The sequence below is a fragment of the Eleginops maclovinus genome, chromosome 15 (genome assembly GCF_036324505.1).
Source record: "Eleginops maclovinus isolate JMC-PN-2008 ecotype Puerto Natales chromosome 15, JC_Emac_rtc_rv5, whole genome shotgun sequence".
Taxonomy (NCBI): Eukaryota; Metazoa; Chordata; class Actinopteri; order Perciformes; family Eleginopidae; genus Eleginops; species Eleginops maclovinus.
This window is the reverse complement of record NC_086363.1, coordinates 12016525-12043048: the sequence shown is the minus strand read 5'-3', so window position 1 is coordinate 12043048 and position 26524 is coordinate 12016525. Positions and strand designations below refer to the sequence as shown.

Genomic DNA, 26524 nt, shown 5'->3' with positions numbered 1-26524 from the left:
CATTCATTATATAACGGCATCATCTTCCATCAGCTTTGCATTCATCAGCAGCCATTATACAGCAGCTTCGCTTCTACACTGCCAACTCCTGAGAGAACTGGCAGGAAGGCTCAAATGGAAATGAGCTCTCGTGTATTCCCATGGTGTTCGATAAGGGCGGTTTGCCCCTCTTTTAGCTGCAGCACATAAAGTGAAGTTTGATGATGTCACTTATTTACATGCTCAGAACTCACTCTTGGATAACTTTCATAGCAAGTTATTTGCCAATTACCACATTTTTAATAGATCTTTTCCAACAGAGATCAGACAAATTAAGAATGATTTACAGCATTTGTTTTCCAGAATATGGAAATATTGCCACATGTGGGAACCATCTAATGAGAGAACATATCCTTATATTGATATATTATTACAGTATTTAGTCTACTGTACAGATCTTGTACTGAGGTAAAAGTACCAGAAACAAGTACCAGAGTGTAGTGGAGTAGAAGTACAAAGTAGCATAAAATGAGTACTCAAGTAAAGTACATCAACATTTTTCCTCATCCCTGTAATTTACTGCCACCTTAATGTCTTCAAAGTATTTATACATGTTTGTTATGTTGAGTTTATTCATATTTTCAGTGCTAAAATGATGCTGCAGTTATCGCCCATAATAAATAATCCCTTCAAACCTTTGAAAACTCATCGTCCCGTAGGTGTGCACAGAGCGCCCTCTGGTGGTCTCAGGTTGCCAAATAAACGGTAAACACAAACACAATAAAGCTCTCTCGTGCACGTGCACACTCACCAAGTTGTAGTGAAGTCTCAGTGTGGTAATATCCATCTTGTTGCTTCTTTTTCAACATGGAACAAAGATCCACCCGCTCGACTGTCTGGTCTCCGAAAAACCTGCAGCGAGACGGACAAAGCGGCTGTGAGAATGGGAGAGACAGAAGAGTGTTGTTGCCTCCAGCAGATGCCGACGTCCGTCAGTACAGCCACTTATGAGCAATGATGACTCAAATTACAAGACACAACTCAATTAAGCTCCATGGCTATATACTTTTGGATTATATAGATTTGTTTCCCCCCTAAAAACTACAATATTGGAGACAAAACCGCATACCACTTAATGTGCTGCTGGTCAAATGAAAAGTGATGCAACTTTCACAAGAGAAAAATAAATGATTGAGATTCTGAGTCAAAGAGTTGATTGAAATGAGTGGTAAAGTGGATTAATGCAGAAGTTTTCTCCTGTATGTATATATATATATATATTTTACTGTATATTATATACCTGTCAAATTCTATTTTAACTTTGCTTTTATTTATCTTATCTCTTGTTTTTTTTAATGACATTTTATATGCATTTACTGTAAATTCATAATGTGTTCCTGGTGCACTATGCTTTAATGATGTTTGTGTTTTCTGTAAAGCATTTTGGATTGCCTTTGCGCGTTGAAATGCACTTTTTTAAAAGGATTCATTAAACCAATGATCTGTCATCATTGGGAATGCAGACTGGAGAAATGGAATAGAACAGTGCTGGGAAAAAATTATCAAACCAAATTCAAGATCAAATCGTGCCCTGGTATACATTACCTACAACGTTCCATCTCCATTTAATGTATCCATGCACTATTGAAAAAGGAAATGGCCAAACGTCCCAGTGTACTGTTCAGGGTCATTTTGTGTCTGAACTGTTATCTAAATAAAAAAGCACCTACTTGTTTGTATAGTTTGAGTAGAGGGCTGGGTCCACACGTTTTATACCCTGAGAGACAGAAAGAAAAACAAATGCTTATCAGACTTTTAGGATATTCCCTGTTGTCGCACATACACAAACACACAAACTAACACTGACAGGGGAAGACAGGGATGCCGCCCGGCAGACGCCAGCCAGGATATGATGTCATCAGGTGTCAAAGGAACAAAAAGATGGATGCTGTCCTTCCTGTCTCTCCTCCTGACCAGTACTCACCTCTGCTTATCGTTCTGTCCTCTTCCACCTCAGCTTTATTTATATCCTACTCCATTTCAAACACATTTCCTCAATAGCTCGATCACCATATACCGTTGTTTAACTCCTGGGTTTTCTCCCCTTAATCCATCCCAATTATTTTCAGCTTGGGCGTCAGTTGTTTGGCTGGACATTTCACAACCACTTTCACAACCACTGAGTTATGAAAAGAGAGCTATTTGCTTTGGACTGCGTATAAAAGCATAATTTGGATCCTTAAGTCATTCAATGCGAATATACTGTATGTTGATATTCTCCATTAAAACCAAAACCATGCTGTGACAGTGTAACTTTGTCTGGATATTTGTATATGCTATTTGTTGCGTAAATACAGACATTGTTAAGGAAAAAAAACCTTGAATTTGTGTTGTGACATAATCAGTAGTTTAATTAATGCTTTTGACATAGACAGAAGGCGAGGTCTTAGTACTTAGTAGCATGCCTATGCTAAGTAAATATAACAGTTAAAAAAAATACAGCCGCAGAAAGAATTAAGAGACTCCAATTTTTTCTTAAATCTTTATCTCTACATATATGACATCCATTCCAGTGTGTGTTGAATTCCAACAAAGAGAAAAATTCCCAGTAGTTTATAGAATACAATAAAAAATAAATAAATCATTTAACTCAAAAGACGTAGCTATAAAAAATAAAACAAGAGAAACTGATAATGCTGAAGTGGTCTCTTAATTTTGTCCGTGGCTGTATATATATCTTGGCACTTGAATCAGGTTACCAATTTGGCATACTTGAAGAAAATAATCATTAAATGTATTTTAAAAATGTGTTAAATGATCTAAATTAGCATACAAATTGTTATGAAAGAGTTATGGCCCCGTTTATGAGGTACCAGTGACCTCCACCTTTGACAACCAACAGTTTATCATTCCTTTTTGAGTCCATGTCGACTTGGTGCCAAATTCTAAGACATTTTCGGAAAGCATTCCTGAGATATAATGTGAAGAGAAAGTTGATGGCAAGGCATTGAATGCCGTTAGAATCAGTCCATTATTGGCAGTAAAAGGCATGTTGGACTCATGTCAACATTGCCTCATATAGTATGCAAAGATATTGAGCATCTCAATAATAAATGTGTGTATACCTGGGATCGTAGTTTTGATGCTCGGGACAGCTTCATGATGGTGAGGTGGGGTTCAAACCCGCGATTTCCTTCTTGAAGAAGACCCTGCTCCTCAAAACGGCTTCGCAACAATTCTGCAACACATGACAGCAACTCTGTTATAAGCAGGAGGAAGAGGAAGGCTTTCAGTTGACATAATTCAATATCAATACACACGGGAGAGATGTAACAGAGGTCATGACTTGGATCCAAGCCCACAACATCATGAGCAAGATGCACGTCATCCACCTCAATTTCTCTCAAATCCCCTTCATGGATTTTTGTAAAAGCCAGAACGGGAAGACACAGAAACAGATGGCAGCGAATGCGTGTCAGAAGATGGGAAAAGAAGCGTTTTAGTTGCATGTCATTTGACCACGCAGATTCAAAACAAGGGCACAAACTAGCAGTAAATAACCTGCAAGGACAGACAAACACACTGACACCGACTGATGAGGATAACAGGGAAACCAGAGGGGTATTTTTAGAAGAGGAGCTCCACAGGGAGAGAAAGACTAGCATATAATCAATGATGGGGTGGAGGGAGCAGACGTGGGGACAGGAGAGTCTGACTTCCTGCCTTATCCTTATTTAGCTTTTCCAAAACAAAAATATGGACTCACTGAGGTAATTCTCTGGAGTTGCAGTGTCGTTTTTCACGTCATAAATATAAATTAAACTCAAACGGGAGGATTCAGAGGGAAATAGTCCTGTGGTAGAAGTCAACGTCAATGTGTTTCCTCAAACAGCAGCAAGGCTCATTTCTAAACTCTATCACAGACTGTCAGTCTGAACCACATTTCATGTCAAACTAAAAGAGAATAGCATCATGTGTGTGTAGCACTAGTTTCAACACATTTTCCTGAATATTAAATAATTTAATGTGTTTCTTTATTACAACATGAAAAGAAAAAAACTTCCAAGTCAACAAACACGGTTGAGGGAATGTGGACGTACTGATGTAAATAATTCAAATATATAGTATCAGAATCAGGTTGCCAAGTAGGTTAACACACACGAGGAATTTGTCTTGGTGTTTTGGTGTATATACATAAACATACATGTATAAATATACTGGAGTTTCCCAAAAAATAGAGCCTCTAAAAACTAAAAGATACTTAATTTCGATTGGCATAAAATAACCTAAATAATAACAGAAAAATGGATAAGGTTTTCACATAAGACATACATATAATTTAGTTGACATAATGGAATTATAGAATAAAAGTGATAAAGAAATGTGTGCTGCGTTACTAGCTGTATCCAGCTCTTTGCAGCTGTTCGTTATGGTCACATGTTTTGACCTTCACTTGTCTGTTTAAAAGCTAACACCTTCTAAACTCATGATCAAAATAATAAATAAATACATTCTTTTCAAAAAACAATTAATTAATGAGATCATTTGAAAGATTTAACTACTTGGCAGCATTCTTTTTGAACGCTCTTATGTTGGATAAAGAGTGTAGGCCTTTGGCTATCAGACTGTTGACCTCTCCCTCGGAGCATCATGCACTTGACTTTTATTGGAAATGTTACTTTAATTCTTATGTTTGTTTATCTTATTGTATCTTTTATTGCACTTTTTACTTCTTATATTATATAATACATTCTATTTTTATGTGATGTATCTTTTATTTTGTTCATTCTATCGTTGAACAACTGTAACTTCATTTGAGGCCGTAAACGTCAGCACCAAAAGGTCAACATGAAACGACCAATCGAGCCAAACTGTCCTAATAATATTTCTCCACACACTTCACATGATTGATTGGGTTAATGAGGGAGGGTCTGACTGTGTCGATGTCAGCTAAGAGGTTTGATGGAGTAGATCCCGAGTTAGACGCTGCATGTTCACCTCTAAGCAAGAAAAAAACTACCATTATCTGGAGACTTATAAAGGCGAGTAATGAAATTCCTATCAGGTAACTTTTATGATTAATTGAACCCTGATAGCCAGGTTAATTGTGTACAACCATCTCCCTTGTATATCTCTCTCTTTAAAAGATGAATTTACTGCACTTCCGATTCATATCAAGCCCTGCAATGAAAATGCCTTTTGGGATTTGACTCAGCTTGCTAGTCACTAATATGCCAAATGTAATATTTGCTCTGATCTGAGCAGTTAATATAAAAATAAATGTGTGTGCAAGTGTGTGTGTGTGTGTGTGTGTGTGTGTGTGTGTGTGTGTGTGTGTGTGTGTGTGTGGGTGTCACATGAGCAATAGAGTGAGAATCCTCTTAGAAATGTTGGCTTAGTGTTGTTGCCAAAGGCACAACACAAAAACACACACGCAAGTGCTTCTGCATACACCCCACACTGTACAGATGCAAAATGACAAATGTAAGAAGATGGATGAACACTTATCACACGCACCGCTGTAGACACTTGTGTGAATACATTATCAAGACACACACACAGGAAATTACACAAAAACACATATTATTTGACCAATTCCACTTTAAGCAGTGGTGGAAAGTACATTCACTCAAGTTCTGGAGTACTATTCTGACATACTTACAGTATATGATGCAGTACTATAATACTAATCTGCCAAGTATTATACAGATTGTCTACAACTGGCTCCACAATGATGAACGACAATAATTAAATACTCTTACGTGTAAAGCTGATTGATATTAGCAAAACGATATAATGTTTTACATAATATCAGGTCCCGCCACAACAAATTGAATGCGAGACTGTGAGGGTTAGCCTTTACAGATTACACCCTACAGATTACACCCTATGAGGTCCTAAAGATGTCTAATCTGTGACCTGGCACTGCAAAGCCTACAACAGAAAGCATCCGCCTAATTTGAGTGTCATTAAGAAAGACAACAAATCTTAAGAGCTCCTCCGCTGACCGTAAAGAAAAAGTACTAAAGTAATGTATCCATTAATAGAGAACAAACAGACACAACACAAATGGGATTCAACAGACAGACGTATGAGAAGAGCGAAAAGTCAAATGTTCATCACCAACCTGCCAGACTGTACAGTGTGTGTCTGTGTTGTCCGGGGGCCAGCCCAACAAACACCACCTCCTTCCTGAAATGACCGATCCCCGAGAAGGGCAGCACCAGATCCCGCCCACACAGCAGCTCGGCCAATGAGGACTCGGCTCAGCCAGGACGGTTGCGGCCCTATAAGAAAATATAAACACATGAATGAACACAGCACGCACACAAACACACACGCTGACACACACCGGTTCACAACTTAATCCCCTCTCTCCCTCCTGCTCATATTACATAACGAGAGGATCTGGTGCTTACTAATGACACAATCTTCTACTTAAGATTAAGAATCAGTATCATCACACAAGCCGCACTGGGCTGTCACTCAAAACGAACATGAAAACATGAAATGAACGAGAAATCAAGATAAAAATGCACTTTTTTTTATATTGAATGTTGGAAATGTTGGAAATGTTTTTTCATACTTCTAAAAATGTACCTGAAATATAATACAAATTGGTAGTTTTCTTCCTCATTGACAACAATGGTTAGCAATGTCTCATGTTATATAACTGTTAAAAAGTTTGACCATAAACTCAAATACGTTTTATGGGAAATGGCAGCCCTTTATATCATATTTTAATTCATATAAAATCCTACCCCCTGACTAAGTCTACATGTTCCCCTTTTAGTTATGATTTGTTTTTTGATGTCTTCTTTGTGGTGTTACTTGTTCTTTATCATGTGAAATGTTTCAGGATGTGTAAGGGATACAATGCTGTGACCAATTTTCCAGTTATTGTGAGGCTGGGGGGGTGGGGGGTTGTTTGTTTTCTTTTATTAAACAACAGAGGGGTAATGCAGCTTCCTGTATTTTTTAACTGATTGCAAAAACCAGGAAATGTGAAAAAAATGTGTATTGTCTGTTGAAGCTGCCCTCCTTAATAAAGACATTAAAAAAATGTTTAAAGTGTGACCGTTCACGTGACCAATTTATGGAAAGGGATGGAATTGACGTCATATTGAGGGACGGGGGTTAAGGGGGACATTTTATTCTACTTATTAACTGGAACAAAAGCCTCAGATTACATTCTGGCCTCAGGGAACGTCCTCCTTCAGCACTGCTTTTCTCAATATCGGAATCCAACCCTTAAATATTTAAAAGCACGATCAAGCAGTTTTCCTGGAAGTGCTGAGAGGAAGAGATAAAGGCAGAAGCAGCGTCTAACGTGACATGCTGGTTATTATTCTCTGCAGGACTCTCCATCCCACTACAACAAACTCGAGGCCTTGTTTGTTTATGTGAGGTCCTAACAATGCACAGCATCACAGACTAAATAAGATAGCCTGATAATATATGGTTGAAGGCCGTAGAGTAATTTGAGTGGTACTCTGTCCGATTGTACGGGTATTTAAAGCTGTAGTATGGGTTATATCATGGGAGAGCAATAGGAAAATGCAGAATCCAGGACAAAAGAGGGATTTTATTCAACAATCAATCAATGCAGAAAAACAAAAGCAGCACAGGACGTATGTGCATGTCAAACAGATGATCAATTCAACTGAAAGCTGTTCACAAACCATGATCCCTGCTTTCGCGTTTTTTTTGTGCAAATTACACAAAACATTTTCAGAGATAATGTGATGTATCTAACACAACAGACTAGTGTATAAACAAATCTTCATAAATATATATATATACAGCGGTATATATAATAAGTAGTAGTAATAAGTATTGAACACGTCACCATTTTTCTCAGTAAATATATTTCTAAACGTGCTATTGACATGACATTTTCATCAGATGTCGGTAAGAACCCACGCAATCCACACATGCAAAGAAATCAAACCATAGATGTCCATAAATTAAGTTATGTGTATTAAAATGGAATGACACAGGGGAAAGGTATTGATCATGCTTACTGAAATGTATTTAATACTAGTCGCATGCATTGCTGAGGTGTGATTTAAATGATTAAATAGTTAAATGTTTATTCTAATTTATTCAATACATATAACATTGACATATTTAATGTGTCATTTATCATGTGACTTATTTATAAATGGTGGAAATTAAGCAATACATTACATAATTATTAGAGCCTTGAATTAAACTTAAAATATTTGTTATTTTAGATTTAGACTCTTACACTTATATTTAGTTTCTGTCCTTATAACCCTCCCTACACAGTCACTGCAAAGAATCATGGTTAATTATGAACATTTGTGTTGCATTTTGGCTGTGAAAAAGTTCAATTGTTGGAAGTTATTGGCTTTTAACACCGAAAATGTGGAATTTTTCCCAAGACTTCGAGCTAGACAAAAACTTTAGTGTATAAGTAGGTATAAATATTATTAATTATCTGCTTGTACAGAGTGTGTTAGAATGGTTGTGTGTGCATCCACTCACAGCTCTACCTGCTCCTGACTGGCGAGATGAGTGACTAATAGCGTGATGTGGAGAGTTGGGACAGGGATCATGGCTCTGGCCAATCGGGGCTCCTGCTGAAGAACCGCCTCTTGGACCTGGATCACGGTTGAGCTGATCTGTCATTGGATAGATTTAAGATCAGTCAGCAGCAGCCGGCATATGCTGTCACATTCAGGGTCTGTTTGTTCCCTTTACCGCCAGACCTCTCTTCCCAATGATCTAGCTTGGGATGTATTGAGGGAGATTGAAAGAGGGGCAACTTCTGCAGTTCAACATCACAGATGAAGCTCCAAGAAAAGAGTACCATCAGGTAAATCTAAGTTCATTCAGAGGTTGGTTTTTTTGTTGTCAATAAGCATTTCAGTTTCATCATCTATCGGGTAATTCAATATTGAACGTTTTTTTCCTGACAGATATCTGCCGTTATAGATCAGCCTACACTGACCATGACCAAGTATCAAACACTCTACTAGAAGAAGAGGAGAACTTTCCTTAAGCATCTCACTTTTGTTTATGTTTGTTTTAACCAATTTACTACAAATATGTATTCATTTGCTGCCTACTGTCCAAAGCATACAGTCATTTTAGACTTCTGAATGCAGTTTTAAATGTATGGAGCAACACATTTCCAATTACTTAAGTAGTGTAAAGAATAATTAGCTTACATTTAAAACGCTTAAGATACTGATAATCACATTGAACATTTTCATAGGCTGTATTTCTTTTGTGAATAATATGTTTCGGAAGTAGAAGAGTAAATCGTTTTTAGAAGGTCTTCTGATCAATTGAGGGAATTGCAAACAAACAGGAATGCTGTGAAAATGAAAGTGAATACAGGATGATGAAATAAAGAGGATAATTGATAAGTTGATGAACCAAAATTAATTTGGCAAAAAAAAATGTATAGATAAAATCTGTAATTGGTATATAGAAATGTATACCATGCACACAAACTTAAGCATGATCCTTAAAGTACACAAGCAAGACAACATCAATACCTCACCTGTGTGTTAGTGATCGGGATGGAGATAAAGAAGTTGGGCCGCATGCTCTCTTTCTTTTTTTTCTTCTTATCCTCTTCACTGTCCGCTCGCCCTCCAATGTCTCCTCTCGTCCTCTTTCTCTTCTTCTGAGTTGAAGCTGGGCTGGAGACTAGAGAGAAAGGGCGAGCCTACTATTAAAAGAAACTCAAAGTTGTATAAGTATAAACATCAAGAATATACACACATTCAAGCTCTTTCCATGTGGCGGGGCTGGTCAGAGAAAACGGAAGCTCTGACATATAATTGTCCGAGGTATCGCCTGACTTGAGGTGTTTGTTTATTAATTTCCTCTTCTCCCTCCTCTTCTTCCTTTTTGTCTTCTTCTCATTTGATCCTACTGGAGCTGAAGAAAAAAATCACAATACAACAATAATTAATATTGATTAGGCTCACCCAAACACAAAGACTATACAGGTACTTCTCTAAAACTTTTGGAAAATGTTTGACCATAAGAAAAAGCAATATATTATAACTTGAATTGGCTAAAATGAAAATAAAATGTCACAACTGCTGGAGGTTCAAATATATTATTTTTTAAAAATTGGAAACAAGCAAGGCAATACATTTTGTGAATATGTTTCATATTTAGTAGCTACATATGAGTATGTTTCTCATTATTTGTTACCATTAACACTTGTAATTAGTCATTTCCGGCAATTACCATATGGGTGGTGCTGGGCTTGGAGAATGATGAAGAGGGTGAGCAACTGTAAGCTCAGATATTTTCTATGGACCGTTTGGTCCTGTGCAAAGATGATTATTAATTTTATTTGCTTTATTAAACACCATGATCCACCACAACTCCAGCACGGACGAAAGTGATGAGCCAAGTTTTAGCTTCTTAGAGACAGAACTGATTGGGAGTTTTGCCGCTACAGTATATTTTATTTGGTAGGACTCAACTGTAGGGGTAGGCATAGTTCCCGCTATAAATCATGCAAGCGTTTAAAATGTTGTGCAGAAAAAGCCACTGGAAGTGAAACTGACATGTTGATTTTCAGAGTTAGGTAGTGTGGCAGATTCTGAAGTGACACCTCTTTGTGAGGATAAGTTGCATTAAGGTTTACTTTAGGTAGAACATAAACAACTGCTGTCTTTTTAGCTAACTGCAAACATTAATAAAGCAAATAATTCACCTGGCCAGCTTTAGATGCTGCATAGAACATTACAAGATCTTTTTTGGATTTAATTTCAACCATGAGCAGCCCTGAAAAAGAGGTGTCCATCAAATTGTAAAGCCCCATAAAACAAAAGTGTGTTTGTCATATCTGGTGATGACAATAAAATTGACTTGACATTTTAAAGAAGCCTATTTTGCAGAGTTTAATACATGAAGTCAAAAATCTTGATAACTGAAATACACCATGTATCAGAAATCACAAAGTGGTGCTTACTGTCAAACACAGTCATCACGTCAGGTGTTCTCACCTGACACTGTGGAGGTTCCCGGGCATTGCTGGACCTCTTCCTCCACATCATCACCATCATCTGAGGCAATAACAGTAGCCTCTTTGCCATAGGATATACTGGCTGGCTGCATATTACACACTGTTAACTGATAAACACAGATAAACAGAGAGGAATCATACCACTAGGTCCAAACCATCATCATATTTAGTTTTTATACATCTGAGGTGAGGACTTCCATGAGTCATTTTTCTCTTAAGGAGTTGCATTTCATTACCTTAAGTCCAAACCGGTGTGTGGATGGCTGCAGTGGGCTGACGTTACGATAATGTCTGTGAGAAATGCTATGCAGTCTGTGAGATGATGATAGTTCATTGACAGTAAAACCTCTCTGTAAACAAACTATTTTTGAACACGTGGATCTGCAGGGGCTCAACAGCACGCGACCGAGGAGCATGACACACAAGCGAGACAAACTTCTGCTAACGTTTCTGGTGTTAACAGCTGGGTAGTTGTAGAGACGTCAAAGCAGACTATTAGCTAACCTAGCTGCTAAAGCTGAGAATATATACTTAAACTCTCCTCGGAAAAGCGAAGGACGTGTAGTAAAAGAACATTTCCTCCACCTGTAAAGACAGACTTGTCCTCCCTGTAGTTAACACCTGCTGAAATGAATCAAGCTGCCATGCTGCAGAACACCTTTGAGCTAACTGTTAGCTAACTGTTGTGCAGATGATTGTTTAAACTAATATAACTTCTTGACAACTTGTCATGGTGGTGTTGCTGCAGAAAAGCCGTTGGTGGCAGTTTTTGTCAGAAGAAAAGTCAAAAAATGTAACGGGAAACAACATTTATCTTCGCAGCACGCGCTAATAGAGTGCAGCTTCTATTTGTAAACAATGTTCCACTTCCGGATTGGTTTTTCAGAGTAAAACAGATTCTCTCTTTCCAGAATAAAAGCATGGGGAATTCGACATTAAAGTATTTGACTTTAAATTAACATTAATTTAAATAATTCAATGTGGTTGAGATTACATTTAACTTAATAATCTGGACTTTACACAAATTGTGTCTTGAACATTTCTGCTGTAATAACCAATAGTGTCTGTCAGTCAGAACGTTTTTAAAAATGCATTAAACATTACTGAAACATAATAATCATTATATCTAGTTAGGGAACTGTTTGTTGTTTAACGTTTTTCTTTTTTATAATTAGCAGACTTTATTATTACTTTTTATTCCAGAGTTATTCGCAATGGCAATTTTGATCAACACAATTCTTAAATTATTAATGTCAAAAAGACACATGTTCCAAGTTCATGGCTAGAGAAATATGTACTTTTCTTTACTTTTTATTTTACTTACAATATGATTACACCCATGGCACTTTAATAGATTATGTACTTTAATCATCAAACATAACATTCACTTCATGCAATATAACAACTTCAGAAAACAATTAAGTCGCAGATAGGCTGAAGCCGGGCCTGGTCGCAATTGTGTGACACACTATCAAAAAATAACTTTTTGAGATCGAAAATGAGGTGAATAATAATGTCATTCAATGAAATAACGAGACGAACAACCCAGGACAAGAAATTATAATAATAATAATCTAAGTAACCATAAAGTTTGAGGTCAACAACAAATATAAGGACCCTGTCATCACCCTCTCTTCCACTCACATACACACCTGGCTCAGGTGAACAGGTGATTATCATGAATTCCTTTGAGTGCCGCCCCTATCCATGTGACCCAAACAAACCAAACCATTGCGATCACACACACACAATAATATCTTATAGCCTAATAATAACAATAATAATACAAACCATTAACCAAAAATGAACTAGTACAAACCAAATTTGTATTAAAACAAAATACATCAACAGTGTACGTTTCATGGCTCCTACATGCAACATAACATAACTTAAGAGTCACATGCAGCAAAACTGCACATTATTGCAAAAATAATATGGTTTTAAGTATTATTTTTTTATATGTTTCCAGTAATTGTTAAGTATTTGGCCTAGATAGATATTCAAATATCCTTTTGCCACCTAATTAACTCTGTGGCACTTTTAAATCAAGTGTAAATTCACATCTAATTACATACAGAAACAACAGTAGCAATCGGACACTAGATATTTGATAATGAGGCATATATTTTCTGAAAAGATAGGTCTGAAGTCAGTGGCAGCTCACAACTTTTTTTTTTCTAACGGCCAATACACAAGTTAGATGAAGAAGGTATACAATTCTTTAGCAGTAAATGTGCAAAGAACTCTTTGTTTAGCTACTAACACCCATGATTTCCTGAATAGACTACATTAGATTACAACACAAATTATTAGCTCAAATGTTTACACATGAGGATAAAACATTTTTTCCGCAATCGGTAGAAGAGTAAAATCCAAACTCTCTTGTGTTGTTAGTGATCCATTACTCTTTGTTGTTTAACTGTGACGACACATCATAATCGCTGCTCACGAGAACAATTGAGTAAATCCCTCGAATAACTTAGATATAGAGTTGCTTCCGCTAGCATCAGAACTCTTCTTTCTTTTGATAGATTTTCGCGAATTTCTAGCAGCCACAACCGGGGCATTTGAGATTGTGAAGTCTTGCAATTTCTTTTTCATCTCGCGAACAGCAGCTTGATTTTCTTCACATTGGATTAATCCAGATTTCGTCTCGTGGAAGAACACGTTGACTTGCAGCTGAACATTAGCGCCGTCACGCCCTGGATTCCAACTTGGAATGAACTTGGCCTCATATGCGTGGTGCATCAAAACCAGAATGACAGGTTTATCAGCTGAGGACACAAAATGAGAGGAGGATGAATGAGATAATTAGGGAGGACATTTTTAGATTAAAGCCGTAAATGTAAGGTTTGGTGTGAAAAGCAATTCTAAGAGACGATAAATGATCATTAAAACATGTAGCTTTTTTGTTTAATTATAACCAATACAAACTCTTAAATAAATACATCAATATGTTGATAACCTAACTATGATTAAACAAGTAAGAGTTAACCTATATGTTCATACAAATGTATAGCCATTTCCATCCACTATGAACAGGCTGAAACAAATGTTCTCTTACCTTTAACATGTCTCAGGGCTGACTCAACATCTGGCCCCATGCGAGAAACGATGGGACAGAAGACAATGGTGACGTCGAAGTCATCACTGTTGCTCTGAACAAGATCAAACTGATCCTGAACTTCCCTTTTCACTTTCTCCATCAGCTGATCATGTGCATCAAAGGTTTCCCCGGTAACAACCATCTGGTAATTCAAATCACCTGTAAAGACGAAAATGGATGTGAATATCAAACTGATTGTTACACTGATATATCTTGAGAGAATATAACACTAAAATACAATGATATGTTTTGCTATGTCCAAAAATCAGACAAACTGAGTCTAAAGTCATGTAATTGTAATTATCTTAATAATAAGTAATTGTATTAACTATCACTCACCTTCCATTTCATTCACAACCAAAAAGGACACTTCTAATGAGAAAAACAGCAACATCAATTAGTCAGACTCATCCACAATTTCATTTAAAGTTTGAATGCAGTCAGATGGCTTAGAGGATTACTTTACTCTAAAGTTGCAGAGAGTCTGCCTGCACACAGATTTATTTTATGAAGGGTTTGCAAAGAAATTGAAATCGAAGGTTAGTCTAAGGTTGTTACTGTTTGAATTGGATCAGGGCACATCTGCTGGAAAGGCTGTGTACAACCACATCACAGTTTATCCCTATTTAATGTACCACAGTAGACCCAAAGAAAAACGAGTTTCCCAAAAACATTTACATCCCAGTTGCACAGTTGTGGTTAAAAATTGAGAGGATGAGATTAAGGTTTACTCTGGAAATCAACTGAAAACTATTTTTGGAATGGTAAGATGGAACAGTATGATATTCACCGGGTGCCCCTTGAGTAGGGCCATGATTAGGCTTCACGGGATCACAGGTAGCAGATTTCTGGTCGGGCTGAGGCTGCTGATCTTTCTCCAAAAAATCAATTTGAGTGTCAAAAAGATTCATTATTTGGGTCTTCATGTCTTTCAGGGTGAGGGTCTCAACCAATTCCTCGTTGTTGTTTCGAACAGCTGGAGAGAGGTGTGTGAGTTCAAACGTTTATTATTTTTTTAATGAAAGTAATGTTGCAAGGCTGTACATATGTACCTATCAAGAATTGATCTATGAAGCATTTTACTTACTTTCGAGCTGTTCAACTGGCATCTAAACCAAAAATATTAAATTAAAGAGTCATTCCAAAGGAGAACTTGACTAGTGGTTCATTCTGTCCATGACACATTGTTTAAAATTTCAGCTTGTAGTTACCCGTTTCTTTATCATTTCAAAGATCCTCCTTCTCAGTTGGAATTTCTCTAGCCCAGGAAACAGCTCGAGCAGTTCTTCTAGAGTCAATGACTGGATGTCAGAGTCGCTGCATAAACTTTCCCCTGATAAAACAGAGTTGGATTTACCTGTGATTAAAACTGAATCATAATACTGTAAATATGTTTATGTGCAACAATTACCCTCCATAAAATGGCCACTTACCTTCCAGAACTTCAGCAGCTTCTGAGTTTGCTTTCCTTATTTCCTCCAGTAAATCTAAAAACAATTGAAATGAGGAAAAACAAACCAGACATAGGCAGATTCAACACATGGATTCCAATGTAAATACTGTTCTGATATGAAATATTTGGATAAAACAGCCTTTTAAACAACCATGTAGAACTAGCAAAATTCCCCTAAGCTCAGAAATCGATTTCAAGGAGTTAATGCACAAAACTTCCTCAACATTTATTTTCATATTTGATTATAATACTATAATAGAATTCAAAATTTGAACGGTTATTTTAAGACCTGTGTTAGACATTAGCTATTAGTATTCAACCAAATGAAACACATTAATGGGACTGCTGTAGTAAACATACACAATCAAAAGCTGCATACAAAAGCTAATAAATGAACCTTGAATTAAAATATTACTTAACTGATGGGTTTTGACAGTCAATCACATACTTCTGATACCTATTCATTTGTTTTGGTTTTGAAAGGATGTAAGTTTCTTTTGGAAAGTGGTTTGGTCTTTATTGATAAAGATTCATAAAAACATGTCCTAAGATATCAAGCAGAAGTGTGATATTCACCGAGTGCTCCTTGAGGACAGTTGTCATCTTGGGGCTTTATCACATCAGAAGCTGATTCCTGGTTTGGCTGATTCTGGATTTTTGCCTCACGACAATAAGTTTCAAGGAAACTCTGGATGTTATTCATAACGATCTGCCAGTCCTTTGGGACACAGGGGTCATCAATATATATATATATATATATATATGTATAATATATATAGATATATATATATATATATATATATCATCTTTAATCAAATTTAACAATGCAAATGTTAAGCTCACCTGTTTGTGTATGATATCAAAGATCGTCCTCCTCAGTTTGAGGTCTTTTTTTTCAGGAAGCAGCTGACGGAGTTCTTCTCGAGTCAGTAACTGGATGTCAGAGTTGTTGCATAAACCTGCCTCTGAAACAACACGGTTTTAAAACTGAAACACAGTACTATAACTATAATAATGGTTTATTTCCAATAGTCACCCTCTATAAAAATGGCCACTTACCATGAAGACGCTGAGCAACATCGGGATGTTCGTTCTTTATCATCTCCAGTAAATCTGACATGACTTCACCTGTAGGAAAACAAAACAGAGGGTCAGATTCAACACATGGATTTCAATGTCAATACTGAAGTCATATCTTCTTATTTCTTGTGAAATATTTGGATACAAACCTAGCTGTCGCGCTGCCAAGCTCAACTCGAAAGACGAAGAGAAGATTGTGAGAGGAAATCGAAAGTAACCTCTGATCTGACCGAAGCACACGATATGAGCTTTACTTCAATTATATGGTAAATGATTAAGATGTTGATAACGTTAGCTGTCGATTATTCTAAATCAATAAACTATTATAGACAGTATTTCGAATCGACCTTTGTAGATAAAAAACCCTCCGTCAGTGCTGAATCGAAAGAGAAAGTTTACGATATAAAGGTTGTTTACTTATATTTAGGAGGCTCAAACTGTGATTGGTCGCAGCGTGATTGACACATATGAAGTCCCGCCCTCTGAAAAACGTGTTGTGCAGTAGGCTGCAAATTACGTGTGTGACTGTTCCTTACACACGTAACAGGAGCAGTGACGTTAAGTCTAGGTCTACATCTTTAGATATCTAATCATTTGAATTTTAGTTTGCTTTGTTGCTTCAATGTATGCCTTGTTGTATTTGTCCACTGCCATTATCTGCACGTTGCAAGTTTACACATAGAAATAAACAGAGCACACTTTGTGAAGCACTTAGAAGCACGTAAGCACCCAGTGGCCCCTCAAGTGCACACAGTAGAGACACAGACCACAGTCTGTATTTTTTCTAGACAATACTGGACACCAATTGCAGAGCGAACTGGCACCTGGGAACTTGGTATGTATTCTAATGTGTGTGATGCTGAAGGCTTAATTTAGCAAGATAAAATAGTTGTGATGACTTGTTGAGTACTTATAGATATCACTGAAAACCTTCAGTAATAGTTGCTTTTATTTGCATGCCTTCGTGGTTTTGGGAAAGTGGGATGTCATTTTTTTTCACTCAGAGCCTCTTTATTCTTACTTTTTCTTCAAGGAAAAAGATGCTTTCCTGAGAGATACCATCGAGGCAGCATAGTGCCAAACCCAATCGCTTAACAGCAGAGTTTCCCTCCCGGCGGTGATTGGGATGGACGGGGAAGACCAAAGGACAGCCTTAAAAGAGCTGAGATCAGATGACAGCAGGGATGAGTAAGAAACCCTTCTTCTAATGGAACCCTTCCTTTTCAGATTCAATTCCCAGAATGATTATGAACATTTCTGTGAGGAATTAATTGACAGGAGAAACCTTAAAGTATTTGCCTCTTTTGAGGAGTGCCAGTGAGGCCCTTTGCGTGCGTCATCATTATTTTCTTTATTAGGGCCCGATTGATTGATTTTGTTGATTATTTGTAATAATAATAAGTGATCATTTGTTTAATTAGTTTGCTGTGAGTATTATCTTTTCTTTGTATTTGTTTCTGTTATTTTTATATCAATTGTTCATTATGTTGTGCAATAAAAAATATGATGTTGTGGCCTTCTGAGTCTGGTATAAGTTAATGTACAAAGCACATTCAGCTTGTCACTATAGTCTGTGTACATTGCAATGAGGAAAGTGTTTTTGGTAAATGTAAAATGTTACACAATGTGTCATTAGCATAGCAGGATGGGTAGTAACTATATATTAACAATGACATAATAAAATAAAAGTTTTAACATTTATCAAAATAGAGGGAGCAACAACAAAAAAACACCAGACTTAATCGAAAAGGCTGGCAATTAAATTGGCATATATAACCTTGTATAACATAACTCACACATTCTGGAAGTATGTTATAGATGTTTAAATAACTATTTCTTCTTGCAAATATGAGACTTTTATTAAAAAAGGTTGTATGTGTATACTATTTTGATATAGGTTCCACTGTTAAGAGCTTCATTTTGTTTATAGGAGACCCCACAATATTTTTAAGTGGGCTATAATTTGATTTAAGCTAACTTGTCACATTATTATTGCATTGTTTTTAGTTCACAATTTTGTAGGCTGCCGTGTTCATAATCTTTTTCTTCATGCAGTATTGACGTTTGTCAATGTGCTGCCAGGAGGTGCCTTTGAGTAGATCTAGGTTGGTTACCGCCCCGATCTGCGGCCTGAGTAAGGCTACGGGGCAAACTCGTTCCATGGGCAAACTGCGGTCCGTTGTCCATTTTGAAATGGCCCTCAGCAAATTCTGAAAGTATAATGGAATATGGCCCACACAAGAAACCTGAATTGTGTTATATTGTACATTTCAAATATATTAATCATGTGTCATTATTAAACGTAGTTTTTCAAATGAATTCAGTCAATCTATGTTGAAAAAAATAACCGTATAACTTATTTACATAGCAATCAAATATACCCTTCCTTTATCCCCTTATTATAAGCAAGCTGAGGCATCTGTTTTAAGGAATGAGCTGCAAACACCTGAGTCCTGAGGTCAGAGTTTTTTTTATTAGTTGATGGCCTAACAACTGCAAATTAAAGAAGTTAGCATATCTGGAGTCTTCCTCATACTACTCCCACAATCTCAGTAGTTGTGTTTAACTCTAAAGGTGTTAGTATTGGATGTTAAGTTGTGAGAATGTATTAGGCAACGTCAACAGAAATAACAATAATTTCATGGACAAAAGCCTTCAAATCAAAGAATAGATGTTTCATGACAGCTCCTCCGCATACACGTGGCTGTTTTTTACTTTGTTTCCACCAACCAAATACATAAACATCCACTTAAAATATGTCAAGGCTTTAAATAAGCTTTGATTTATAGGTCTAAATATACCTTCTAACCTCTAAAACTGTTTGCGGTTCAATTTCCCTGCAATAACAATGAGGTTAACACACAAATAATGTAAATTAAACCAAAAAAACGTATCATAACGTTTGTTAGATTACTGTATAGCAATACGCAACCACATTTTTGATGTTTTTCTTAATTGGCAGACTGTATTATTAATGTGTTATTAAGTATTCTAGTGTATATAAGTATTACATATATCGTCATCACACAAAACATACACTTCAGGAAAGAAAACTTTAGAATTAGTTGCAGCAAAAATTAACATTCATGCATTAAAACAAGACATACTGTGCCTTTCATTCTATTCTTATAGTTGCAGTAATTATTTAATTTCTGGCCTATGTAGGTTTTCAAAAGGTAATTATGTTGGCAAATCACTAAGCTTTGTTGCACTCTTTAATCACTTACTTTACACTCATGTTATAATATCTGGAGAATTATTACACGGAGATATATAATTAGACTACAAATTAGTAGCTAACCACTTTTTACAAAGGAGAATACAATTATGTTTTCAGATTATGATAGAAGAGTCAATTCAAAACAGTCTAATGAATCACATTTGGATTGATTGTCTTCTGATGTTATTGGTCCATTCCTTTTTTTTTGTTTGACACGAGAGGAAAAAACGTCATTGCTGCTCGTACCAACACTGCCAATTCTAACGATTAAACAAATTCAGAATTCCAGATCTAGAACTCTTGTTGTTACTGCCAGTTGATCCAGAATTTCCAGCAGCCACAACATGGCCATATGAGATGGGGAAATCTTGTAATTTCTTTTTCATGCAGTTAACAGCAGCTTTATTTTCATCACACTCAAGTAATCCAGGTTTCGTTTCGTGAAAGAACACGTTGACTTGCAGCTGAACGTTAGGACGCTCTTGTTCCACATTTGGAATGAACTTGGCCTCATAGGCGTGGTGCAACAAAACCAGAATGACAGGTTTATCAGCTGAGGACACAAAATGAGAGGAAGATAAATGAGATAATTAGGGAGGACATTTTTAGATATCGTAAATATAAGGTTTGGTGTGAAAAGCAATTCTAAGTGACGATCAAATATCATCAAAACGTAGCTTTTTTGCTTAATTATAAAAAACAAAACATATTCCTTAACAAATACATCAATATGTTGATAACCTAACTTTGCTTACACAAGTATTTGTATGAACACGCTGAAACAAATGTCCCCTTACATTTAACATCTCTCAGGGCTGACTCAACATCAGGCCCCATGCGAGAAACGATGGGGCAGAAGACAATGGTGACAGCGCAGTCGTTGCTGTTGCTTTGAACAAGAGCAAACTGATCCTGAACTTCCTTCTTCACTTTCTCCATCAGCTGCTCATGTGCACAAAATGTTCTCCCGCTAACAACCATCTGGTACTTCAAATAGCCTGTAGAGAGGAAAATGGATGTGAATATCAAACAGATCAATACATAAACATAACTTGAGAGAATATAACACTAGAATAAAAGTATGTGTTTTGCTATTCAGTTCCAAAGAAAGTCAGAAAAACTAACTTGAACTGAGTTTTGTAACCATCCAACTATCACTCACCTTTCGCGGTTTTCACAACCTTGGGGGGCCCTGCAATGAGAAAAACAGCAACATCAGTGAGTCAGATTCATTCATACTATCATTTAACAGTTTGTGATCTCCTTCCAGTAAAGCTTGATTGAGTACAGTCAGATTGCTGAGAGGACAACACTATATTACTTTACTCTAAGGTGTGAGAGAGTCTGCTTTATATTTATGCTTTACACATAAATATGTTTTAGAACAAACACTGTTTCTCGCAACAGAAATAGATGCTTAGTCTTAGGTTGGCACTGTTGGAATTGGATCAGTGAATAACAGCAACTGAAAATGTTCATTTGACCACAGTAGACCCGAAGGAAAACAATTTCCCAAAACATTTACAGCCCAGTTGTGGTTCAAAATGTTTTAGTGTCACATACTTTTTTCTGAACTTATTTAAAATCGAAGGGTCTATATGGTAACAGACAGTTATCTCCCATGTCCTGTATCCATTTAATTGTTTTTCCTTTTGCTATTTCAATATAAATAATACCTTTGTGTCTGAATAATACTTTTTAAAATCTATCAATAAAACAAATAATTCCAAACATTCAAGCTGAACACGGAAAAAAAATATAGCTACCTTGTGCTTGTTTTCTGCCAGTAGAGTGCACCTTATCAACGGAGGAACCTGTTTATGGGAAGCCTTAATGTACTTACTGACTACAAATCTTATAGTGTTGGATTTAAAAATCACCTCCAGAAGTAACATTCATTTTAGGTTGTAACTTCAAAATTGTCTACTTATTAAATGTGGCATGGGAATGTGAGATAGTAAAAACTTCGATTAACATTGTGTTGCAGGCGGATGGAAATGATGTTGGTTATTGTAGGGCTTCATTAGACCAACCACGGCTGGGGTATTTCCGTGTGTCAAAGAAAATATCAAGGAAATAGCATAATTCAATTACTGACAAAGAAATAAACCAAATGGAATCCGAGCACATACTGTACACTTTGTGTGCTAAGGTGGACAGATGTTTACTCTGCAACCAGTACGCCAAAGTCTAGGATTACTCTAAACTCAAAGTCCAGTGACAAGCATTTCCAGGGCTTTTCACCGTATCAAACGGACTTCTTCAGGAAGTACTGGGCTTTCTTCATGTGGTAGCTTGCTTATATATAATAATTACGTTTGTGATTTAATAACCCTGAAGAAACAATTAGTTGTTCATGAACTTAAGATACAAAGACATAGAACTAAAATGAAAAAGACATCATTATAATGTGTTTCAGTTTTTCGTAGTATTGCAGTTGGCAATCAAATGAAGCATTAACGTGAGAGTATGTGTGAGCAACGTTTCAAGTCCTTAGGGGATCTCAAATTCTCCTACTGATAATTTCTTTAAATGACTTCTAAAACATGCCATGGGATGTAAAGTGGAAGAATATTATATTTACCATCTGGCATTGGATGAAGGCGTCCATTGCGATTACTCGCTGCAGATGGTTTGGCTGATTCTGGCTGGAATATTGGCGGATCCTGGGTAGATTCTTCCAGAACCTCAATGTGAGCATCAAGGAAACGCTTGACATTATCCATTTGGGTCTTCTTGTCATTCATGATACCTAGGAAATCTACCAAGTCCCTTTTGTCAGCTAGAGAGAGAGAATCAATTGTTGCCTGTTAGGATTTGGATGACAAAGTATTAACAAAATGGCAAGTATGTGCAAAATGTGAAAGTGAAAGGATGTTAAAAAGTCTGTACATACCGCTGAGAAATGTATCTGAGGTGACGTTATACACTCCTCTGAGGAGATGTTCAACAGACTTCTGAAAAAGTTATATTACAGAAACATTTAATGACTTAATTAATGGTTAGTTTCTATGTCATCTCTTTTAAAGCTGACATTTTAGTTTGAAAGCTTACCTGTTTCTGTATCATGTCAAAGATCCCCCTTCTCAGTTGGAGATTCTCCGGGTCAGGAAATAGCTCGAACAGCTCTTCTCGAGTCAGTGACCGGATGTCAGAGTCGGTGTGGAGACCTGCCCCTGCAACAACAGAGTGGGATTTACCTGTGATTCAAACTGAAACCTAATCCTGGTGTTATGTTTATTTCTTTTTTGCAATAGGCAGCAAAAAAATATGGTCTCTTACGTCGCAGAACATCAACAGCAGCTGGGTATTTTTGCCTTATTTCCCTCAGTAAATCTGACAAGACTTCACCTGTAGAAAACGTAACAGACATTTGACGGACAACTTTGAAGAATACTTCTAATGAGAAAAACAGCAACATCGATGAGTCCTAATAAATCACAACTTCATTCAAAAGTTTGCGGTCTCCTTCCAAAAAAACCTGATTGTATACAGTCAGATTGCTGATAGGACAAAACTATATTACTTGAAGGTTTTTTAAGAAGGGTTCTAAATGGAGAACAACACACAGATGTTTAACAGAAAAAACAGGTTTCTGCTGTTAAAAACTATTAATTCCACTAATAATTTCTAAAAAAATGACTGCTAAAGCAAGAGTATGAAGAGTAGGAGATCTACCGTGTGGCCCTTGAGTATGGCCATATTTGCGACGCTTTGCTGGATCACAGGTACATTCCTGCTTTGGCTGATTCTCGATGGATTCTTCCTGAAAATGATTGGAAGCATAAAGGAGACTCTGGATACGATGATCATAAACAAAGTATTGTTTACAGAATTATTTAATGACCAGTTTCTATGACATCTCTATTTAACTGTCACCTACTGTCCATGTCAAAGCTCACCTGATTTTCTTTTATTTCAAAGATAGTCGTCATCATTTCGGCGTTCTCCAGGGGAGGAAACGGCTTGAGCAGCTTTTCTTGAGTCAGTGACTGGATTTTGGTGTCGGTGTACAGACCTGCCTCTGCAACAACAGAGTTTTATTTACCTGTGATTCAAACTGAGACCTAATCCTGTTGTTATGTTAATTGTTTATTTGCAATAGTCACCCTTGCCCAACATAAAAATGTTCTCTTACGTTGCAAAGCATCAGCAACACCTGGGATTGTATTTCTCCTTTTCTGCAGTAAATCTGTAGAAAAGGAGACAGGCATAGGCAGAATTTACACATGGATTTCAATGTACACATTGATGTCTTTTGAAAAGTATTTTGAAACAACATGTAGATTAAGCAGATCTCCCAAAAGCTTGGAATTTGATTTCAAGGAACTTTTGCACAAAAGGTCCCAAACACACAAATATTATTTATGTTATTATGGTAATATGGTATAGAATTTCAATATTTTTTAGACCAGTGCAAACAACTTGTTTGAGTAAGAATAGAATCCTACAGTGAATACAACAAAAAGAAGGTATGCAGTGGTGAAAACATACAGTATGTGTATATATATATATATATATACATACAGTATGTGTATATATATATATATATATATATATACACACATACTGTACATACATACATGTATATATATATATATATATATATATATACACACACACACACACATATATATGTATGTGTATATATATATATATATATATACACACACATACATATATATACACACATATATATATATATATATATATATATATATATATATACACACATACATATATATATATATATATATATATATATATATATACACACACACACACACACACATATACACATATACACACACACAATCATATAATTCACTGTAGTTTGCCATATACTGCCATATTTGCATTGTACCAAGTGTTTTTGTTTTTTAGCTTTTAAGGTTCTTTGTACATTTAAAATGTAATTTGGTGACATTGGTTGCCTAAATACTTGTCTTTAGCGTTTTCTTTTTTAATTCTAATTGCTTCTTAAATACTTTTACTTATTTTAACCTATACTATTGCAACTTATTTTTCTTAGATTGTTTATGTTCGCACCACCAGACACCAAAGCAAAGATTTGGAGTCTGGTGAAAGTGGAAGAGTGTGAGATTCACCTTGTGCTTCTTGAGGACGGCCGTCACTGAGGGGTTCCTTTAGATTGGTGGCTGATCCTGGGTTTGGCTGATTCTGGATGTTTTCTCTGAGAAAACAAATGTGAGCATCTTGGAAACTCTGGATATCCTTCATATGGGTCTGCATGTCCTTCAGGATATAGAGGTACTCAACCAACACCCCGTTGTCATTTATAGCAGCTGGAGAGAGAGAATCAAGTTGTGCATGTTAGGATTTTATGGCAATATCAACCGTTTCCTATCATTGTTCTCAAAACAAAATGGCAAGTGTGTGCCAATGTGAAAGTGAAAGTATTGTTAAAGGCTGTACATACCCCTGAACAATTCACCTGGGATGAATTGTTTCATGTGTCTTAAAAGCGGACTAACAGGTTTCTGAAACAATAATATTATATTTAAGAATTGTTTGGTTATTTATTTATGTCATCTCTAATTAGTTTCTACTTATCAAATGTTTAGCTCACCTGTTTGTGTATGATATCAAAGATCGTTCTTCTCAGTTTGAGGTACTTTTCTCCAGGAAACAGCTGATGCAGATCTTCTCGAGTCAGTGACAGCATGTCAGCCTCAGTGCGCAGATTTGCACCTGCAACAACAAGTTTGATTTACCTGTGATGGGAGCATTTCCTGCCTCTGAAAAAAACTGATTGTTTTATTTGTGCTTTTAAAACTGAAACATTGAACTATAACTATGCAAATGGTGTATTTCCAAAAGTCACCCTCTATAAAAATGGCCACTTACCATGAAGACGATGAGCAACATCGGGATGTTCGTTCTTTAACATCTCCAGTAAACCTGACATGACTTCACCTGTAGGAAAACAAAACAGAGGGTCAGATTCAACACATGGATTTCAATGTCAATACTGAAGTCATATCTTCTTATTTCTTGTGAAATATTTGGATACAAACCTAGCTGTCGCGCTGCCAAGCTCAACTCGAAAGACGAAGAGGAGATTGTGAGAGGAAATCGAAAGTAACCTCTGATCTGACCGAAGCACACGATATGAGCTTTACTTCAATTATATGGTAAATGATTAAGATGTTGATAACGTTAGCTGTCGATTATTCTAAAGCAATAAAATATTATAGACAGTATTTCGAATCGACCTTCGTACATACACCATTACCCTCCGTCCGAAAGTGAAAGTTAAGGATGAACGACGTTTACTTAAAAGGAGGAGGCTCAAACTGTGATTGGTCGCAGCGTGATTGACACATCGGAAGTCCCGCCCTCTGGTAAAAAAAAATGGTTCACATATTTTGTGCACTGCTCTTAAGTTGATGAGTTACTTAAATATATGTTTAGTCAGGAAACTATGCCTTATTTAACGTGTCTTTTTATTTGTAATTAGCAGAGTGTATATTAATTTGCATCAACATTGAACAAACACTAATACAAAAAAGGGATATACAGTATACTACAAAAAAACACAAACAATATGATTGTACACCTGTGATTGAAGGTAATTAAAAAGTATTTAGTGTATTTACCATCAACACACACTGCACTCTGCAACATTACTTTACAATGAGG

At 36.5% G+C, this 26524-nt stretch overlaps 3 protein-coding genes across 6 annotated transcripts in view; all 3 read right to left on the bottom strand.

Annotated features, from left to right (window-relative positions):
* The window catches only part of LOC134876922 (A-kinase anchor protein 7-like), a 44883-nt gene extending 33036 nt beyond the window's left edge, over positions 1 to 11847 (bottom strand). Inside the window, 10 exon segments of the mRNA XM_063902179.1 lie at positions 791 to 891; positions 1710 to 1756; positions 3105 to 3217; positions 6107 to 6244; positions 6247 to 6266; positions 8491 to 8627; positions 9515 to 9663; positions 9739 to 9897; positions 10983 to 11109; positions 11239 to 11847. Of these exon segments, the coding sequence (XP_063758249.1) occupies positions 791 to 891; positions 1710 to 1756; positions 3105 to 3217; positions 6107 to 6244; positions 6247 to 6266; positions 8491 to 8627; positions 9515 to 9663; positions 9739 to 9897; positions 10983 to 11109; positions 11239 to 11418 (1171 nt within the window). The 5' untranslated portion in view covers positions 11419 to 11847.
* Positions 11848 to 12297: 450 nt separating this feature from the next.
* Positions 12298 to 17046, bottom strand: LOC134876940 (uncharacterized). 2 transcript variants are annotated; one of them, XM_063902215.1, is made up of 11 exons: positions 16791 to 17046; positions 16621 to 16689; positions 16405 to 16526; positions 16138 to 16279; positions 15542 to 15595; positions 15320 to 15441; positions 15196 to 15217; positions 14899 to 15084; positions 14448 to 14477; positions 14067 to 14267; positions 12298 to 13776 (listed from the first exon to the last, which is right to left on the bottom strand). In XM_063902215.1, the coding sequence occupies exons 2-11, from the start codon at positions 16679 to 16681 to the stop codon at positions 13448 to 13450; spliced, it is 1269 nt and encodes a 422-aa protein (XP_063758285.1). In that variant the 5' UTR covers positions 16682 to 16689; positions 16791 to 17046; the 3' UTR covers positions 12298 to 13447. The 2 variants fall into 2 exon arrangements, with proteins under 2 accessions (XP_063758285.1, XP_063758284.1); XM_063902214.1 differs by having other exon boundaries at positions 14448 to 14480; positions 16791 to 17045.
* A 2046-nt stretch (positions 17047 to 19092) lies between these two features.
* Positions 19093 to 26145, bottom strand: LOC134876632 (uncharacterized). 3 transcript variants are annotated; one of them, XM_063901660.1, is made up of 16 exons: positions 25900 to 26145; positions 25730 to 25798; positions 25452 to 25573; positions 25302 to 25362; positions 24970 to 25167; positions 24000 to 24053; positions 23764 to 23885; positions 23540 to 23627; positions 23144 to 23212; positions 22916 to 23037; positions 22758 to 22818; positions 22446 to 22643; positions 21628 to 21675; positions 21024 to 21053; positions 20659 to 20859; positions 19093 to 20414 (listed from the first exon to the last, which is right to left on the bottom strand). In XM_063901660.1, the coding sequence occupies exons 2-16, from the start codon at positions 25788 to 25790 to the stop codon at positions 20122 to 20124; spliced, it is 1728 nt and encodes a 575-aa protein (XP_063757730.1). In that variant the 5' UTR covers positions 25791 to 25798; positions 25900 to 26145; the 3' UTR covers positions 19093 to 20121. The 3 variants fall into 3 exon arrangements, with proteins under 3 accessions (XP_063757730.1, XP_063757732.1, XP_063757731.1); XM_063901662.1 differs by having other exon boundaries at positions 25452 to 25620; positions 25900 to 26143; XM_063901661.1 differs by lacking the exon at positions 21628 to 21675.
* Between the last annotated feature and the right edge of the window lie 379 nt (positions 26146 to 26524).

Excerpts from the sequence above, each read along its gene's own strand:
- LOC134876940 (XM_063902214.1), bottom strand. The coding sequence starts at position 16,681 with ATGTCAGATTTACTGGAGATGATAAAGAACGAACATCCCGATGTTGCT. Across the intron at positions 15,596-16,137 it reads CTGTCCTCAAGGAGCACTCG|ATTTACTGGAGGAAATAAGG; the intron begins GTGAATATCACA and ends AATTGTTTTTAG. Across the intron at positions 13,777-14,066 it reads AGCCCTGAGACATGTTAAAG|CTGATAAACCTGTCATTCTG; the intron begins GTAAGAGAACAT and ends TTGTGTCCTCAG.
- LOC134876632 (XM_063901660.1), bottom strand. The coding sequence starts at position 25,790 with ATGTCAGGTTTACTGGAGATGTTAAAGAACGAACATCCCGATGTTGCT. Across the intron at positions 24,054-24,969 it reads CCGTCCTCAAGAAGCACAAG|ATTTACTGCAGAAAAGGAGA; the intron begins GTGAATCTCACA and ends CCTTTTCTACAG. Across the intron at positions 23,213-23,539 it reads CCATACTCAAGGGCCACACG|GTGAAGTCTTGTCAGATTTA; the intron begins GTAGATCTCCTA and ends CGTTTTCTACAG.